Source organism: Coregonus lavaretus, assembly GCF_964263955.1.
Source record: "Coregonus lavaretus genome assembly, chromosome: 6".
Lineage (NCBI taxonomy): Eukaryota > Metazoa > Chordata > Actinopteri > Salmoniformes > Salmonidae > Coregonus > Coregonus lavaretus.
Window position 1 is genome coordinate 39,199,563 of NC_139993.1, and position 19,110 is coordinate 39,218,672.

Here is a 19,110-nt window from a genome sequence, read left to right on the forward strand (position 1 = left end):
CTTGCCAACACCTGTGTAGTTAAGCGTCAGCGAGGCTGAGGTAGCAGGGTGAACTGTTAATGTTCATAGTCACTTTAAGTCCTTAGTCACGTTTACACAATGAGATGGCAAATGTTAACGTATTTTGAAGGTGAGAAATGAAACGACAAAAGTATGCTGTGGGTAGTTTTCTTACACCCACATGCTCGCATTGCCTTGGCCTGAACTTGCACAGGCAAATACTTGGTATTCTCAATGACGTGGATTTGTGCGACGTGGGGCTTCTCGCGACAGCTTTTTTTTAACCATCCAACATGGCGTCGTAGGGACGCTGTATTGTTGTTTTACATGGACCTATTTATGTGAAGACAAGTGGATTCTTCTCGATTTATTACAACTCAAACACGAACTACGACACCAAATTGTCGGTCTCGATTCTGCGGGTATGAGAGAGGTCTGGGAAGACTATGCTGAGATCCACCGGTTTCTTCCGTGGAATTGACTGCCCGTTTTACACGGATAGCTACAACGAGGAAAGCGGCAAATATGGGTGCAACAGACCATACTGTCACTTCAGACACAGCAAACATAGACGTGCGTCTTATGGATCAAATTACACTAGAAAATCAAAAGAACTTTACTCCAACCAAAAGGGTGACTTGCATTTATTTTGTATTCCTATAACTTCGCTATGTTAGCTAGCTATCCAATGTTTATTGATGTCGCAGTGGCTGCATAACGTTAGCTACAGTGTTTAACTAAATGTGCAAGTATTGAAGCTAAAGCTAATGTGTTAACCATTGTGAAATATATAAAACATGTTTCAGCCTTACTGAGGGGTTGATAACGTCACATCTTGTACATTAAATAAATCCTCAATCGGCTATACTGTGTAATTCGTTTTAGCTGCATTACCATTAGCTAGCTAGTAAAGTCAGAGTGAAGTAAGTGGTGTCCTGATGTTAACCCTTTGAACTCTGAATGGTTCTGCGTGTTGTCTGAAGTCAGGTTTGTTGACAATGGCATTTGAAACCTTATTTCTATGCAAGGTAAAGACATAACATATTCAACTGAACTGTTAAGAGTACTGTAAAACTGTGCATTATACTTACCATAGAAAATTATTGACAATTTGCTAATCCTAATTGGTATCTTAATGGCTTTCTTCAGAGCAAGGTGGCTATGACCCATTCAACCCAGAGGTAGTAAGACCAGAGGCGCAACAGAATGGGGAGCCTGCTGCTGCAACAGTGGACATGGGTGCCCTCGAGCTTGAGTTGGTCAACCGTGCCATCGAGGAGGTACGCAGTGAGGTGGAGCGGGAAAAGAAGAAGCTCTCACGAATCGGAGACCAGGAATATGACCCTTCTGCCAGTTCTCCCAAAGTGTTGGCGAAACAGCCGAAACCACTCTCTCAAACTGGGGACAAAAAATATGACCCTACTGCCAGTTCCCCCAAAGTGGTGCCAAAACCACTCTCAGGAACTGGGGACCAGGAATATGACCCTACCACCAGTTCCCCCAAAGTGATGGCTAACTGGCCAAAACTACCGGCCGTGGCATCCCACTTGGCGTATGACCCAGGCAGTTATCAGATGACTACAACAGCAGATTACAACCCCACCCCTCGCTCCAGTAAGTACACCTTGGACTCTGACAGCAAGGACAACCATGCCAGCTCCATGGAATATGTGCCCACCTCAGTTACCAAAACAGCTTTGAAAAAGCCTGCTCCTCGAACACGAACTCCTCATCTACCCTCTCCCCCTACTAGTCCTAAATACTCCACTAATGCGTCCTCCAAGAACAAGTACACAGTGGATAATTCTAAACCATCCACAGACATGGAATATGACCCTCTCTCCAACTATTCAGCTAAAATTGCTGGCAAGAATAAGAAAGACCAGAGGACAGGTGCTTCTAAGGGAGAAGGGAAAAAAAGACCTCACCTGTCAGGGACAGGAAAGCCGTCAACTGATGAGGAATATGTGCCAACAATCAAGAAGCCTCGGCAGGTGATACCAGACCCACTGAAGTACACTGCCAGTTTCTCTGAGTCTGATGAGGAGAGCTCTGGGACAGAGTATCGACCCACCTCTCTCAGCCGTCTGCAGAGGAGGAAGAGCAGCAGTGGGTTAGTGGAGGAGGCCTCTGGTCCAGGGAAAGGAGAGAGGACAGAAGGAGCTCTAGATGGGCTGAAACAACAGAGGAGAAGGGAGGTTAAAGAGCAGGAGGACTCGGAGAAGCAGGAAGTAGCAAGGCAAAAAGACAGGCCAGAGACTGAAAAAGGGCCATTTAAAACCAGCCACATGAAGAGCAGCAAAGTAGAGAAGGTGCATAAATCTGAAAAGGAGTCCAGTAAAAAGAGTGGTGGTAGTAAAGAAAAAGGAGCAGGGGACGGTAAGAAAATAAGTGATTCAAAGAAATCAAGCCACGAAACTGCAAAGAAGGACAGCAAGAATCAGGGAAAGAAAGAAGAGGAGAAAAGCAAGATAAAGGATAAATCCATAGACAAAGGCAAGGAGGGACAGGAAGGAAAGAGAAGTGATGGAAAGAGTAAGATAAGGACAGACAAAGTAAAAGGGGAGTCAAGCAAGAGCGAGAGTGAGAGAGAAAAGGGGGGTGGGGATAGTAAAAAACTGAAGAATTCAGACAAGGAAAAGGACTCTTCTAAGTTTAAAGAACACAAGAATGGTAAACATTACAGCAGTGGAAGAGAAAAGGACTGCAATAAAGTTAGCAAAGGGAGTTCTAACAGTTCTAACAGCAGTAAAGACAAGGTGAAGAAAACCAGCAGAAGCTCCTCGGATGGCAAAACAGGAAAGGTAAAACAAAGATCTCTGAGTCACGTAGATCTGTTTGGGGATGAGAGTGCAGAGGAGAAACCTGAGGAGGATGACGAAGAGGAGACAATTGTGAGGAAGTCAGCTGCTGCTTTCAAGAGGGGGCGTTTGAACAAGAGGAATGCCACAGAGCTCACCCCCTCATCCTCAGAGGATGATGACGTTGGTCCAGATGATGACAGAGGCTATGATGACATGGATGGTGGTGGAGTGGACTACTCCGGTCTGCAGGTGGACCTGGACTTTGACCTGGATGATGACCCAATGGAGGAGTGCTTACGGATCTTCAATGAATCCAAGGATGTGAAGACAGAGGACAAGGGAAGGCAAGCCAAGGTACCCATAGATTGCCATCTCCCTTCATTGTAACTTGTTTTGTACAATATTTCCTTAGGTTAGCATTCATTGCAGTTTATCCTGTTCATACAGATCAGTAATAATTGGTGTAATTTGTTTTAGAATGGGACTGAATGTAATGTGTTTGTCTCCAATATTCTATTCGTAAAATATTGTGTGAAATGTACATTTTATTCAGTTTTTCCTCTCCCTTCCCAGCCCTCGAAAGATTCTGACGATGAGGATGCCACCACAGACAGCAATCAAACTACTCTCTTTCCTGGGCAGAAGAAGAGGGTTTCACATTTCTCTGCCAAAGGAAGTGTGAGTTTGTTCTCTGGTATTTACCCACATCTCTATGGTAACCACGGTAGCAAAAAGCGTTTCATTGAATACAAACTGGATTCTGTGTTTTCAGACTGAGGCAACGCCAAAGCCTCCACCGTACAGGAGACTGACTGCCCAGGAGATCTGTTACCAGCGCATGCAGATTGCCCAGCAGCAGGCCGCCCAGCTTGCTGCAGCCGTGAAGACTGCCTCTACACCCAGACCCAGGCCAAGACCCAGCCCCAGCCCCTTCCCTGGGGAGAGGAAGAGAGTAGCCCACCGCCCCACCCCCTTACCATCCTCCTCCAAGTCTGGTAAGAATGCTTGGCCTTTCTATCTTTCACCCTATATATGGTCATGTCATCTAATGCAGGGTTTCCCAAACCTTTCTTTATCTGACTGCAGGTCTTGCCGAGGCAAAGCTAGCAGGCAGCAGAGTATTGTCGCCCACCAGGACCCTCCCAGGAGGTTTCTCTGTGAAGGCCCAAACATCAGCCGGCATCCTGTCAAAGACCACCACCACTATTGCACAGAAGAGGGTAGCACACACTCCCACAATGAAGGTAACACCAGGAATTTATAGTATGTCACAACATTATCATGAAAACATGATATTTGTGTCCATTTAGTTGACATTATTTTTTATGTTCTTCTCAGAGCTCTGCAATGAAGCGCCCAGTGATTCCCACTGAGTTTGGGGCCAAAGTGCCCACCAACGTCCGCCAGCGATACCTCAACAACTTTATAGATGAGTGTATGAAGTTCTGCCCCTCTGAAGACTTGGCCTTCCAAATGGTATGTGAGACCACACAGGGTTGAACTGATTTATCATCAAATCTATCCATGTCTACAGTAAAGTATGTGTCCTCATAGCACTGCTAGTGGTATCCCATTTTAGGAAAGGGTGGATGAGTTATGTTTGAAATATTTGATGTGAGTTTAAGTTAAAAACAGTCAACTGTCTCTCTAGGCCCTGGACGAAGAGAAGGTGGTGTATGACCGGAGCAGCAGTAAGAACATCTACCTCAACGTGGCAGTCAACACACTGAAGAAGCTACGCAGCAAGAGCATCTCCCCCACCTCACCCGTTGCCAGTATGTCACTGACACATACATTATCTATGTAGCAATTACAAACAGATGGTGTTTGGTGTAGTTGCAGCGCTTCTGTAAGTCGTTACCCTTTTGCACAGATCTAGGATAAAATCTCCCTCCAAAAATGCCAACCTTTACCATTAGGTGAAAAATAACCAAACTGACTTAGATCAGAGTCTAATCAGCCTGCTTGTCTTCTTTCAGGGAGCCCTGCAGCGCTGGGGAACAGGAAGGCCCAGTCCCATGAGGAAGTGCTGGGGGGACGCCTTGCTGCCAAGACCAGCTTCACCATCAACAGGACTGGAAAGCAACAGGAGGAGAAACTCAGTGGTGAGTAGCTGGTCCTCCTCTGGTTGGAGCTGGTATTACTGGCAGAATATGTTTGATTAGGCGGGAGCTTTGTATTCTAGCTATGTGTTGTCTGTCCGGCTGCAGGTGTCAGGCTATACAGGAAGCTGAGGGACTATCTGATGACGGAGGAGCAGCTGCAGGAGCATGGATACCCCAGGCCACACCCTGAGCGCTCAGGTCGAGCCGTGGTCCACAACGTCCCAGAGAAGAAGAATGTTGACCGTAAATCTCTACAAAGCACCTACACACACCCTCCTCAGTCTGGTTGGATCAAATCCTCCCCTACCAGACTAACAGATTCTTTGATTTGTTCAAAGCGTTTGCCAAGGTGTGCTGTCGATGTGGGGCCGAGTATAGGATCAACGCCAACGGCAACTGTGTTCGCAAGGAGGAGTGTAATCATCACTGGGGCCGTCTGCGTAGACATAAAGGTAGGTCTGTCTGTATGTCTGTACGTAAATAGTGAGTTCCAAAAGTATTTGGACACTAGCTAGGTTTCCATCCAATTTGCGACAGATTTTCATGTAAATATTCTAAAATCTGCATAAAACAATATAAGCATTTTCCCACCAGAGATGTTTCCATCAAACATACTTTTTGCGGATAAAAGTCTGTGCGTGAGGACATAGTGCACATTAAAATACGCTATATATTTATTTAATTTGTACCTTTATTTAACTAGGCAAGTCAGTTAAGAACAAATTCTTATTTACAATGACGGCCTACACCGGCCAAACCCGGATGACATTGGGCCAATAGTGCGCCGCCCTATGGGACTCCCAATCACGGCCGGTTGTGATACAGCCTGGAATCGAACCAGGGGATCTGTAGTGACGCCTCAAGCACTGAGATGCAGTGCCTTAGACCGCTGCGCCACTCGGGAGGCCATATATACAGTGGGGAAAAAAGTATTTAGTCAGCTACCAATTGTGCAAGTTCTCCCACTTAAAAAGATGAGAGGCCTGTAATTTTCATCATAGGTACACGTCAACTATGACAGACAAATTGAGATTTTTTTCCCCAGAAAATCACATTGTAGGATTTTTTAGGAATTTATTTGCAAATTATGGTGGAAAATAAGTATTTGGTCACCTACAAACAAGCAAGATTTCTGGCTCTCACAGACCTGTAACTTCTTCTTTAAGAGGCTCCTCTGTCCTCCACTCGTTACCTGTATTAATGGCACCTGTTTGAACTTGTTATCAGTATAAAAGACACCTGTCCACAACCTCAAACAGTCACACTCCAAACTCCACTATGGCCAAGACCAAAGAGCTGTCAAAGGACACCAGAAACAAAATTGTAGACATGCACCAGGCTGGGAAGACTGAATCTGCAATAGGTAAGCAGCTTGGTTTGAAGAAATCAACTGTGGGAGCAATTATTAGGAAATGGAAGACATAAAAGACCACTGATAATCTCCCTCGATCTGGGGCTCCACGCAAGATCTCACCCCGTGGGGTCAAAATGATCACAAGAACGGTGAGCAAAAATCCCAGAACCACACGGGGGGACCTAGTGAATGACCTGCAGAGAGCTGGGACCAAAGTAACAAAGCCTACCATCAGTAACACACTACGCCGCCAGGGACTCAAATCCTGCAGTGCAGACGTGTCCCCCTGCTTAAGCCAGTACATGTCCAGGCCCGTCTGAAGTTTGCTAGAGTGCATTTGGATGATCCAGAAGAGGATTGGGAGAAAATGTCATATGGTCAGATGAAACCAAAATATAACTTTTTGGTAAAAACTCAACTCGTCGTGTTTGGAGGACAAAAAATGCTGAGTTGCATCCAAAGAACACCATACCTACTGTGAAGCATGGGGGTGGAAACATCATGCTTTGGGGCTGTTTTTCTGCAAAGGGACCAGGACGACTGATCCGTGTAAAGGAAAGAATGAATGGGGCCATGTATCGTGAGATTTTGAGTGAAAACCTCCTTCCATCAGCAAGGGCATTGAAGATGAAACGTGGCTGGGTCTTTCAGCATGACAATGATCCCAAACACACCGCCCGGGCAACGAAGGAGTGGCTTCGTAAGAAGCATTTTAAGGTCCTGGAGTGGCCTAGCCAGTCTCCAGATCTCAACCCCATAGAAAATCTTTGGAGGGAGTTGAAAGTCCGTGTTGCCCAGCGACAGCCCCAAAACATCACTGCTCTAGAGGAGATCTGCATGGAGGAATGGGCCAAAATACCAGCAACAGTGTGTGAAAACCTTGTGAAGACTTACAGAAAACGTTTGACCTGTGTCATTGCCAACAAAGGGTATATAACAAAGTATTGAGAAACTTTTGTTATTGACCAAATACTTATTTTCCACCATAATTTGCAAATAAATATATTAAAAATCCTACAATGTGATTTTCTGGATTTTTTTCCCTCATTTTGTCTGTCATAGTTGACGTGTACCTATGATGAAAATTACAGGCCCCTCTCATCTTTTTAAGTGGGAGAACTTGCACAATTGGTGGCTGACTAAATACTTTTTTCCCCCACTGTACAAATGAACAGTTGAAGTCGGAAGTTTACATACACCTTAGCCAAATACATTTAAACTCAGTTTTTCACAATTGCTGACATTTAATCCTAGTAAAAATTCCCTCTCTTAGGTCAGTTAGGATCACCACTTTATTTTAAGAATGTGAAATGTCAGAATAATAGTAGAGATAATGATTTATTTCAGCTTTTATTTCTTTCATCACATTCCCAGTGGGTCAGAAGTTTACATACACTCAATTAGTATTTGGTAGCATTACCTTTAAATTGTTTAACTTGAGTCAAACGTTTCGGGTAGCCTTCCACAAGCTTCCCACAATAAGTTGGGTGAATTTTGGCCCATTCCTCCTGACAGAGCTGGTGTAACTGAGTCAGGTATGTAGGCCTCCTTGATCGCACACGCTTTTTCAGTTCTGCCCACACATTTTCTATAGGATTGAGGTCAGGGCTTTGTGATGGCCACTCCAATACCTTTACTTTGTTGTCCTTAAGCCATTTTGCCACAACTTTGGAAGTATGCTTGGGGTCATTGTCCATTTGGAAGACCCATTTGCGACCAAGCTTTAACTTCCTGACTGATGTCTTGAGATGTTGCTTCAATATATCCATCTAATTTTCCTTCCTCATGATGCTATCTATTTTGTGAAGTGCACCAGTCCCTCCTGCAGCAAAGCACCCCCACAGCATGATGCTGCCACCCCTGTGCTTCACGGTTGGGATGGTGTTCTTCGGCTTGCAAGCCATCCCCTTTTTCCTCCAAACAACGATGGTCATTATGGCCAAACAGTTCTATTTTTGTTTCATCAGACCAGAGGACATTTCTCCTAAAAGTACGATCTTTGTCCCCATGTGCAGTTGCAAACTGTAGTCTGGCTTTTTTATGGCGGTTTTGGAGCAGTGGCTTCTTCCTTGCTGAGCGGCCTTTCAGATTATGTCGATATAGGACTCGTTTTACTGTGGGTATAGATACTTTTGTACCTGTTTCCTCCAGCATCTTCACTAGGTCCTTTGCTGTTTTTCTGGGATTGATTTGCACTTTTCGCACCAAAGTACGTTCATCTCTAGGAGACAGAACGCGTCTCCTTCCTGAGCGGTATGACGGCTGCGTGGTCCCATGGTGTTTATACTTGCGTACTATTGTTTGTACAGATGAACGTGGTACCTTCAGGCGTTTGGAAATTGCTCCCAAGGATGAACCAGACTTGTGGAGGTCTACAATTTGTTTTTCTGAGGTCTTGGCTGATTTCTTTTGATTTTCCCATGATGTAAAGCAAAGAGGCACTGAGTTTGAAGGTAGGCCTTGAAATACATCCACAGGTACACCTTCAATTGACTCAAATGATGTCAATTAGCCCATCAGAAGCTTCTAAAGCCATGACATAATTTTCTGGAATTTTCCAAGCTGTTTAAAGGCACAGTCAATTTAGTGTATGTAAACTTCTGACCCACTGGAATTGTGATACAGTGAAATAATCTGTCTGTAAACAATTGTTAGAAAAATTACGTGTCATGCACAAAGTAGATGTCCTAACCGACTTGCCAAAACTATAGTTTGTTAACAAGAAATGTGTGGAGTGGTTGAAAAACAAGTTTTAATGACTCCAACCTAAGTCTATGTAAACTTCTGACTATTTCAGCCACACCCGTTGCTGACAGGTGTATAAAATCGAGCACACAGCCATGCAATCTCCATAGACAAACTTTGGCAGTAGAATGGCCTTACTGAAGAGCTTAGTGACGTTTAGTGTGTCACCGTCATAGGATGCCACCTTTCCAACAAGTCAGTTGGTGAAATTTCTGCCCTGCTAGAGCTGCTGTAAGTGCTGTTATTGTGAAGTGGGAAGGTCTGGGAGCAACAACGGCTCAGCCGCGAAGTGGTAGGCCACACACGCTCATAGAACGGGACGCCGAGTGCTGAAGCGCGTAGCGCGTAAAAATCCTCTGTCCTCAGTTGCAACACTCACTACCGAGTTCCAAACTGCCTCTGGGAGCAACGTCAGCACAAGAACTGTTCGTCGGGAGCTTCATTAAATGGGTGTCCATGGCCGAGCAGCCGCACACAAGCCTAAGATCACCATGCGCAATGCCACCATTGGACTCTGGAGTGATGAATCAAGCTTCACCATCTGTCGGTCCGACTGACGAATCTGTGTTTGGCGGATGCCAGGAGAATGCTACCTGCCCCAATACGTAGTGCCAACTGTAAAGTTTGGTGGAGAAGGAATAATGGTCTGGGGCTGTTTTTCATGGTTCGGGCTAGGCCCCTTAGTTCCAGTGAAGAGAAATCATAATGCTACAGCATACAATGACATTCTAGATGATTCTGTACTTCCAACATTGTGGCAACAGTTTGGGGAAGGCCCTTTCCTGTTTCAGCATGACAATGCCCACGTGCACAAAGCGAGGTCCATACAGAAATGGTTTGTCGAGATTGGTGTGGAAGAACTTGACTGGCCTGCACAGAGCCATGACCATAACCCCATCGAACACCTTTGGGATGAATAGGAACGCCGAATGCGAGCAAGGCCTAATCGCCCAACATCAGTTCCCGATCTCACTGATGCTCTTGTGGCTGAATAGAAGCAAGTCCCTGCAGCAATGTTCCAGCAAGGCTGTTATAGCAGCAAAGGGGGGACCAACTCCATATTAATGCCCATGATTTTGGAATGAGATGTTCGACGAGCAGGTGTCCACATACTTTTGGTAATTTAGTGTAACTTTTGCCATTCAATTCCCAAGTACCAAATGAAAAATAAAGGTTAATTGGGTATCCGTCGTATTTTCAACTCTACTGATGGTTTTGTAAAAAAAACCTGTTGCATTTATATAGCAAATGTACCCACTCTGGTCCTGCCAACAGCTAGCAGATACAGTGTGGGTAGGCTACCTACATTATGAGATTATTATGGATAAGAGTGATATTATTTGTCAATCGGCAGCCAAGCATCGATCATCATGTCACCAGAATAAGACCCTTGATATTTATTGGAAAGGAGCATCATGCTCATCACCTTGCACATTCACCACCCAGTGAAGTTCTTCATAACTTATTTCATCTGTAGCCTAATAAACGGCATGCTTTCCCGAGTCGTCGTAGTGGGAGAACCACACAACATATCATCGCGTGACTCCCAAGTTTACTTCGATGTGATTGATGGTTATTATATCAATATTTGCGCATAAAGATGTTTCCACCGCCATGTCGCACATAATTAATTTTACAGACCCCAAAAGATCCCACAGGCATTTATACAATGTTACCGACATTTCATGTTTCCATCAGCACAGTCGTGACTTTTCATGCGTCAGGTAATTCATCCGCATGAAATGGTGGGTGGAAATGTGGTTAGTGACAATTGTTTTTGTTTTGGCTCTGTACTTCAGCACTTTGAAATTATACAATGACTGAGGTTAAAGTGCAGCTTTAATTTGATGGTATTTTCATCCATATCGGGTGAACCGTTTAGAAAATACAGCACTTTTTTACATATTCCCCCCATTTTAGGGGACCAAAAGTATTGGGACAAATTCAAAATTAAAGTAGTCAAAAGTTTAGTGTTTGGTCCCATATACATAGCACACAATGATTACATCAAGCTTGTGACTACAAACTTGTTGGATGCGTTTGCTGTTTGTTTTGGTTGTGTTTCAGATTATTTTGTACACAATAGAAATGAATGGTAAATAATGTATTGTGTCATCTTGGAGTCACTTTTATTGTAAATGAGAATAGAAAATGTTTCTAAACACTTCTAGATTCATATGGATGCTAACATGATTACGGATAGTCCTAAATTAATCGGGAATAATGATGAGTGAGAAAGTTACAGAAGCACAAATATCATACCCCCCCAAAATGCTAACCTCCCCTGTTATTGTATTATATTCTTATTTACAATAAAAGTGACTCCAAAATGACACTACATTATTTACCATTCATTTCTATTGGGCACAAAATAATCTAACACAACCAAAACAAACTTAAATGGGGGGGAAACTATGTACAAAAAGTGCTGTAATTTCTAAACGGTTCACCCGATATGGATGAAAATACCCTCAAATTAAAGCTGACAGTCTGCAGTTTAACCTCATAGTCATTGTATCATTTAAAATCCAATGTGCTGGAGTACAGAGCCAAACATACAAAATGGTGTCACTCTCCCAAAACTTTTGGAGTTTACTGTATTTGTCTGTCTATGTCTCCCTGTCTGTCTATGAACTTTTGCAGTTATTGAGTTTGTGCGTGTTGTAATGGGAATGTTAGGATTTGAATGTAGTGTCATATTTTGAATTGGACTAGCAAGAGCTTCTGTGTGTTTGTGGTAACAGTGTCGGGAGGCTGGGAGACCAACTACAACTGCTGTTCAGGGTCTGTGGGCTCTCCTGGCTGCTCCGTGTCTAAGGTAACACACCTAACAGTTCTGCTGTGTGATCAGTAATGTCAGTACTGAGTTTGAACTGAGAAGCATATGGGAACACAAGGGGGCAGTGTTGTCCAAGGCACATCGTGACTGCTACTGATTGCGCTTGATGACTTCCATTCAAAGCAGAATACTTTCTCTGTTTGTGTTACATTTAAGTATAAACTAATACCTGCCATTGATTTGTCACCTTGCCTCCTATTTGTCCACAGCAACACGTTCAGGACGGACGCAAAGAGTCATTGGACAGCTACGTTCAGACCTTTGAGAAACAGCTGCCCCCGGACGGCAACGGTGGAGTCTATGCTCTGGACTGTGAGATGGTGAGCTGGCTGCTGCACTGCTTTTCTTTGGGCACAATTAGCTGTATGAGTGCTGAGAGTGGCTCTTAATACTCTATATAATGTGTTGTCTTTCTTGCTCTCTTTCTCCTCGGTAATAGTGCTACACAAAGCAGGGTCTAGAGCTGACCAGGGTGACTGTTATCAACTCTGAGCTGAAAGTCATCTATGACACATTTGTCAAACCTGAAAGCAAAGTGGTTGACTACAACACACGGTAAGGGATCGAGAATTACTTTGTTCAGTCTTGAGTGTGGAGAATGTGCGCACACACGCTAGGACAAAATACACGTTTTCATGGTTTCCGCAGGTTTTCTGGTGTAACGGAGGAGGACCTGGAGAATGCCACCATCACCCTGAGAGACGTGCAGGCGGTGATCCTCAACATGTTCAGCGCTGAGTCCATCCTCATAGGACACAGCCTGGAGAGTGACCTCTTCGCCCTCAAGGTACACATACACACGCCCCTAATCTGATTGCCCTCTGGTCATTATGTGTGTGCGCGTGTTTTACTATACTATTCGTGTGAGTACCAGAAGTCCTCACACAAATAGAAAACCAACTCAGAGAAGTTAGACATTTTGCCAGTCCTCACTTTTTTTTTAAAGGCTATTTTAGTGGGGCCTCCCAAGTGGCACAGCAGTCTAAGGGGGTAAAATACAAAAAATAATACAGCTATTTTAGGCTTAGGGGTTAGGGAAAATAGGATTTTGAATGGGAATCAATCCTCGCAAGTATAGTACAACATACAGTGGGGAAAAAAAGTATTTAGTCAGCCACCAATTGTGCAAGTTCTCCCACTTAAAAAGATGAGAGAGGCCTGTAATTTTCATCATAGGTACACGTCAACTATGACAGACAAAATGAGGAAAAAAAATCCAGAAAATCACATTGTAGGATTTTTAATGAATTTATTGGCATATGATGGTGGAAAATAAGTATTTGGCCAATAACAAAAGTTTCTCAATACTTTGTTATATACCCTTTGTTGGCAATGACACAGGTCAAACGTTTTCTGTAAGTCTTCACAAGGTTTTCACACACTGTTGCTGGTATTTTGGCCCATTCCTCCATGCAGATCTCCTCTAGAGCAGTGATGTTTTGGGGCTGTCGCTGGGCAACACAGACTTTCAACTCCCTCCAAAGATTTTCTATGGGGTTGAGATCTGGAGACTGGCTAGGCCACTCCAGGACCTTGAAATGCTTCTTACGAAGCCACTCCTTCGTTGCCCGGGCGGTGTGTTTGGGATCATTGTCATGCTGAAAGACCCAGCCACGTTTCATCTTCAATGCCCTTGCTGATGGAAGGAGGGTTTCACTCAAAATCTCACGATACATGGCCCCATTCATTCTTTCCTTTACACGGATCAGTCGTCCTGGTCCCTTTGCAGAAAAACAGCCCCAAAGCATGATGTTTCCAACCCCATGCTTCACAGTAGGTATGGTGTTCTTTGGATGCAACTCAGCATTCTTTGTCCTCCAAACATGACGAGTTGAGTTTTTACCAAAAAGTTATATTTTGGTTTCATCTGACCATATGACATTCTCCCAATCCTCTTCTGGATCATCCAAATGCACTTCAGACGGGCCTGGACATGTACTGGCTTAAGCAGGGGGACACGTCTCGCACTGCAGGATTTGAGTCCCTGGCGGCGTAGTGTGTTACTGATGGTAGGCTTTGTTACTTTGGTCCCAGCTCTCTGCAGGTCATTCACTAGGTCCCCCCGTGTGGTTCTGGGATTTTAGCTCACCGTTCTTGTGATCATTTTGACCCCACGGGGTGAGATCTTGCGTGGAGCCCCAGATCGAGGGAGATTATCAGTGGTCTTGTATGTCTTCCATTTCCTAATAATTGCTCCCACAGTTGATTTCTTCAAACCAAGCTGCTTACCTATTGCAGATTCAGTCTTCCCAGCCTGGTGCAGGTCTACAATTTTGTTTTTGGTGTCCTTTGACAGCTCTTTGGTCTTGGCCATTGTGAAGTTTGGAGTGTGACTGTTTGAGGTTGTGGACAGGTGTCTTTTATACTGATAACAAGTTCAAACAGGTGCCATTAATACAGGTAACGAGTGGAGGACAGAGGAGCCTCTTAAAGAAGAAGTTACAGGTCTGTGAGAGCCAGAAATCTTGCTTGTTTGTAGGTGACCAAATACTTATTTTCCACCATAATTTGCAAATAAATTCATTAAAAATCCTACAATGGGATTTTCTGGATTTTTTTTTCTCAATTTGTCTGTCATAGTTGACGTGTATCTATGATGAAAATTACAGGCCTCTCTCATCTTTTTAAGTGGGAGAACTTGCACCATTGGTGGCTGACTAAATACTTTTTTTCCCCACTGTAGGTAGGTACAGTGAGGGGGGGAAAAGTATTTGATCCCCTGCTGATTTTGTATGTTTGTCCACTGACAAAGACATGATCAGTCTATAATTTTAATGGTAGGTTTATTTGAACAGTGAGAGACAGAATAACAACAAAAAAATCCAGAGAAACGCATGTCAAAATTTTTATAAATTGATTTGCATTTTAATGAGGGAAATAAGTATTTGACCCCTCTGCAAAACATGACTTAGTACTTGGTGGCAAAACCCTTGTTGGCAATCACAGAAGTCAGACGTTTCTTGTAGTTGGCCACCAGGTTTGCACACATCTCAGGAGGGATTTTGTCCCACTCCTCTTTGCAGATCTTCTCCAAGTCATTAAGGTTTCGAGGCTGACGTTTGGCAACTCGAACCTTCAGCTCCCTCCACAGATTTTCTATGGGATTAAGGTCTGGAGACTGGCTAGGCCACTCCAGGACCTTAATGTGCTTCTTCTTGAGCCCCTCCTTTGTTGCCTTGGCCGTGTGTTTTGGGTCATTGTCATGCTGGAATACCCATCCACAACCCATTTTCAATACCTTGGCTGAGGGAAGGAGGTTCTCACCCAAGATTTAACAGTACATGGCCCTGTCCATCGTCCCTTTGATGCGGTGAAGTTGTCCTGTCCCCTTAGCAGAAAAATACCCCCAAAGGCTAATGTTTCCACCTCCATGTTTGACGGTGGGGATGGTGTTCTTGGGGTCATAGGCAGCAATCCTCCTCCTCCAAACACGGCGAGTTGAGTTGATGCCAAAGAGCTCGATTTTGGTCTCATCTGACCACAACACTTTCACCCAGTTCTCCTCTGAATCATTCAGATGTTCATTGGCAAACTTCAGACAGGCCTGTATATGTGCTTTCTTGAGCAGGGGGACCTTGCGGGCGCTGCAGGTTTTCTGTCCTTCACGGCTTAGTGTGTTACCAATTGTTTTCTTGGTGACTATGGTCCCAGCTGCCTTGAGATCATTGACAAGATCCTCCCGTGTAGTTCTGGGCTGATTCCTCACCGTTCTCATGATCATTGCAACTCCACGATGTGAGATCTTGCATGGAGCCCCAGGCCGAGGAAGATTGACAGTTCTTTTGTGTTTCTTCCATTTGCGAATAATCGCACCAACTGTTGTCACCCTCTCACCAAGCTGCTTGGCGATGGTGTTGTAGCCCATTCCAGCCTTGTGTAGGTCTACAATGTTGTCCCTGACATCCTTGGAGAGGTCTTTGGTCTTGGCCATGGTGGAGAGTTTGGAATCTGATTGATTGATTGCTTCTGTGGACAGGTGTCTTTTATACAGGTAACAAGCTGAGATTAGGAGCACTCCCTTTAAGTGTGCTCCTAATCTCAGCTCGTTACCTGTATAAAAGACACCTGGGAGCCAGAAATCTTTCTGATTGAGAGGGGGTCAAATACTTATTTCCCTCATTTAAAATGCAAATCAATTTATAACATTTTTTGCATGCGTTTTTCTGGATTTCTTTGTTGTTATAGACTGATCATTTCTTTGTCAGTGGGCAAACGTACAAAATCAGCAGGGGATCAAATACTTTGTTCCCTCACTGTAGGTAGGTAGTTAGGTGTGTGTGTAAAAGCCCTCTCACTCCGTATCTCATGCTGTCTTCGTAGGTCATACACAGCACTGTAGTGGACACAGCCATCGTGTTCCCCCATCGCCTGGGCTTGCCCTACAAGCGGGCCCTGAGGAACCTCATGGCAGATCACCTCAAACGCATCATACAGGACAGCGGTGAGCAGCTAAACCCTCACTCCACTGTTTATTGTTCCTCTGTATTATATATATATATATATATATATATATATATATATATATATATATATATATATATATATATATATATATATATATATATATATATATATATATATATATATATATATATATATATATATATATATATATATATATATATATATATATATATGTGTATGTATATATGTGTATGTATATATATATATATATGTGTATGTATATATATATATATATATATGTATATATATATATATATGTATGTATATATATATATATATATATATATGTATATATATATATATATATGTATATATTATTTATATATATATATATATATATGTATATATATATATATATATGTATATATTATTTATATATATATATATATATATTATTTATATATATATATATATATATATATAATATATATGTATGTAACATGTCACTAGTAGGCCATTTCCCTCTCTGGTTTCAGTTGAAGGTCATGACTCCAGTGAGGACGCCTGCGCCTGCATGGAGCTCATGATATGGAAGATCCGAGAAGACGCCAAGGTAAAGAGATGACTTCTGCTCTCCTCTAACCGGACCGCTGTAGAGAGACGGACAGTGAGGGGGAGAGAAGGGGGGCTGAGGGCCCTGGAGAGAACTGTCAGTCTGAGAGGCCAACTGCCCAGTACTTGAGTTCTACTGTGGTCGGACAGTGACAGAGAGCGAAAGGCTGAGAATGGGCTCCTCTGAAGAGATCTGCTGGGATGGCCAAGTCACTATGTTGCCTGGTCAGGTGGGCCATAGTGAACAGGTGCTGCTGGAGTACATTGTTGGAGTGCAGCAGAGCCAGAGCCCTCGATAGAGTGAGCTGGTAAAATACAGAAATCAACAGTGTTTTCATTTACTGTTCCTATTTTATTGAGAAGATCCATGATCATGATTGTCACCAGTTTTTGTTTGTATGTATTCTTCTCCTTCCACGATCTAACTCTGAAAGACAGTGGGGGTGGGGGGGGGGGGGGGGGGTTGTTCACATTATGTTATGGTGAAAATGCTATTGCTGCTGAGCTGCATCCTTGGCCCAACTTGCACTATAGAAATGCTCTCCTTGTATTGGGCTAAAGTACCTCATCTGTGTTGAATGAATACAGTACTAAAGACTTGGTACTGAAGAACTCGGTGCATCGTTGTCTAAACATGGTTATTCTCAGACATGGAACGTTGCCACCATACATGCACTTGGTGTTGGAGTTTGGACTTAGATTGACCACATTTCATCTAATAGTACAGATGTGGTACAATCTTTTAGTATTTTGGCGGCTCTCGAACTTGATTAATCATGACGGACTTGGTCAGACCCCAAAACAGAAGTATTTATGTGTCTAAAATTGTCCTGGTATGGTTGATTTAGAGATATTGTGTTGAATAGCTTGACCATCAAATCTCACTATATCTGTGTCTTGTGCACTGCATGAAAGTGAACTTGGGCTACTTTTATAGCCACACAGATAGAACCTATTACTCACAGGGTATGTAGAAAAACTATGTCCACATTATGCAACAATTAGTTATTCAATGCAGACAGATATCAAATCGTTTATAGTAACTAACGCCTATAATTTTGTTAAATATGGTATAACATATGAGGGTCAAAAAAAAAAAAACTTATGCTGTAAATATGCTGTAAGTTGTTTCCTTTTGTATTAGTTTTTTTGTTTATCTTTTTCTATTAAAAAGATTGAAAAGATCTGGTTTATGTAATCATTTCAAAGTTAAAAATATTTCTGCCAATGTCAAAGCATAATAAATGTAAACATCACTAACAATAAGTGCCTTCTATAATGTATAGTTGTCCAAATGTAAGTTGTTTACTTATATTAGTGCATATCCTGTGCATTTACTGTGCCTTCAAAAAATATTCACACCCCTTGACTTTTCCCACATTTTGTTGTGTTACAGAGTGGGGTTAAAATTGATTTAATTGTAATTTTTTGATCAACGATCTACACAAAATACTCTGTCAAACTGGAAGAAAAATTCTAACATTTGTATTAAAAAAAATGTATATATATAAATATATATCTTGATTAGATAAGTATTCAACCCCCTGAGTCAATACATGTTAGAATCACCTTTGGCAGCGATTACAGCTGTGAGTCTTTCTGGGTAAGTCTCTAAGAGCTTTGCACACCTGAATTGTACAATATTTGCACATTTCTTTAAAAAGTTGGTTGTTGATCATTGCTAGACAGCCATTTTCAAGTCTTGCCATAGATTTTCAAGCAGATTTAAGTCAAAACTGTTACTAGGCCACTCAGGAACATTCAATGTCCTCTTGGTAAGCAACTCCAGTGTATATTTGGCTTTGTGTTTTAGGTTATTGTCCTGCTGAAATATGAATTTGTCTCCCAGTGTCTGTTGGAAAGCAGACTGAACCAGGTTTTCCTCTAGGATTTTGCCTGTGCTTAGCTCTATTTAGTTTATTTTTATCATAAAAAAACTCCCTAGTCCTTGCCAATGACAAACATACCCATAACATGATGCAGCCACCACCATGCTTGAAAATATGAAGAGTGGTACTCAGTGATGTGTTGGATTTGCCCCAAACATAACACTTAGTGCTCAGGACATAAAGTTAATTTCTTTGTCAGTTTTAGTGCCTTATTGCAAACAGGATGCATGTTTTGGAATATGATTTATTCTGTACAGGCTTCCTTCTTTTCACTCTGTCATTTATGTTAATATTGTGGAGTAACTACAGTGTTGATCCATCCTCAGTTTTCTCCTATCACAGCCATTAAACTCTGTAA

At 42.8% G+C, this 19,110-nt stretch overlaps 1 protein-coding gene across 1 annotated transcript; it reads left to right on the forward strand.

Moving 5' to 3' along the window:
* The first annotated feature begins 268 nt into the window (after positions 1-268).
* Positions 269-18,121, forward strand: LOC311131541 (RNA exonuclease 1 homolog). The gene is made up of 16 exons (XM_084164583.1): positions 269-633; positions 1,150-3,158; positions 3,378-3,482; positions 3,577-3,799; positions 3,891-4,048; positions 4,143-4,280; positions 4,456-4,579; positions 4,784-4,909; positions 5,015-5,152; positions 5,248-5,361; positions 11,753-11,826; positions 12,057-12,167; positions 12,287-12,402; positions 12,496-12,634; positions 16,168-16,288; positions 16,788-18,121. The coding sequence occupies exons 1-16, from the start codon at positions 447-449 to the stop codon at positions 16,874-16,876; spliced, it is 3,972 nt and encodes a 1,323-aa protein (XP_084020709.1). The 5' UTR covers positions 269-446; the 3' UTR covers positions 16,877-18,121.
* Positions 18,122-19,110: the final 989 nt, after the last annotated feature.

Coding starts and splice junctions, on each gene's coding strand:
- LOC311131541 (XM_084164583.1), top strand. CDS start 447: ATGCTGAGATCCACCGGTTTCTTCCGTGGAATTGACTGCCCGTTTTAC. Junction 11,827..12,056: donor CTGGCTGCTCCGTGTCTAAG/GTAACACACCTA, acceptor ATTTGTCCACAG/CAACACGTTCAGGACGGACG. Junction 12,635..16,167: donor GTGACCTCTTCGCCCTCAAG/GTACACATACAC, acceptor CTGTCTTCGTAG/GTCATACACAGCACTGTAGT.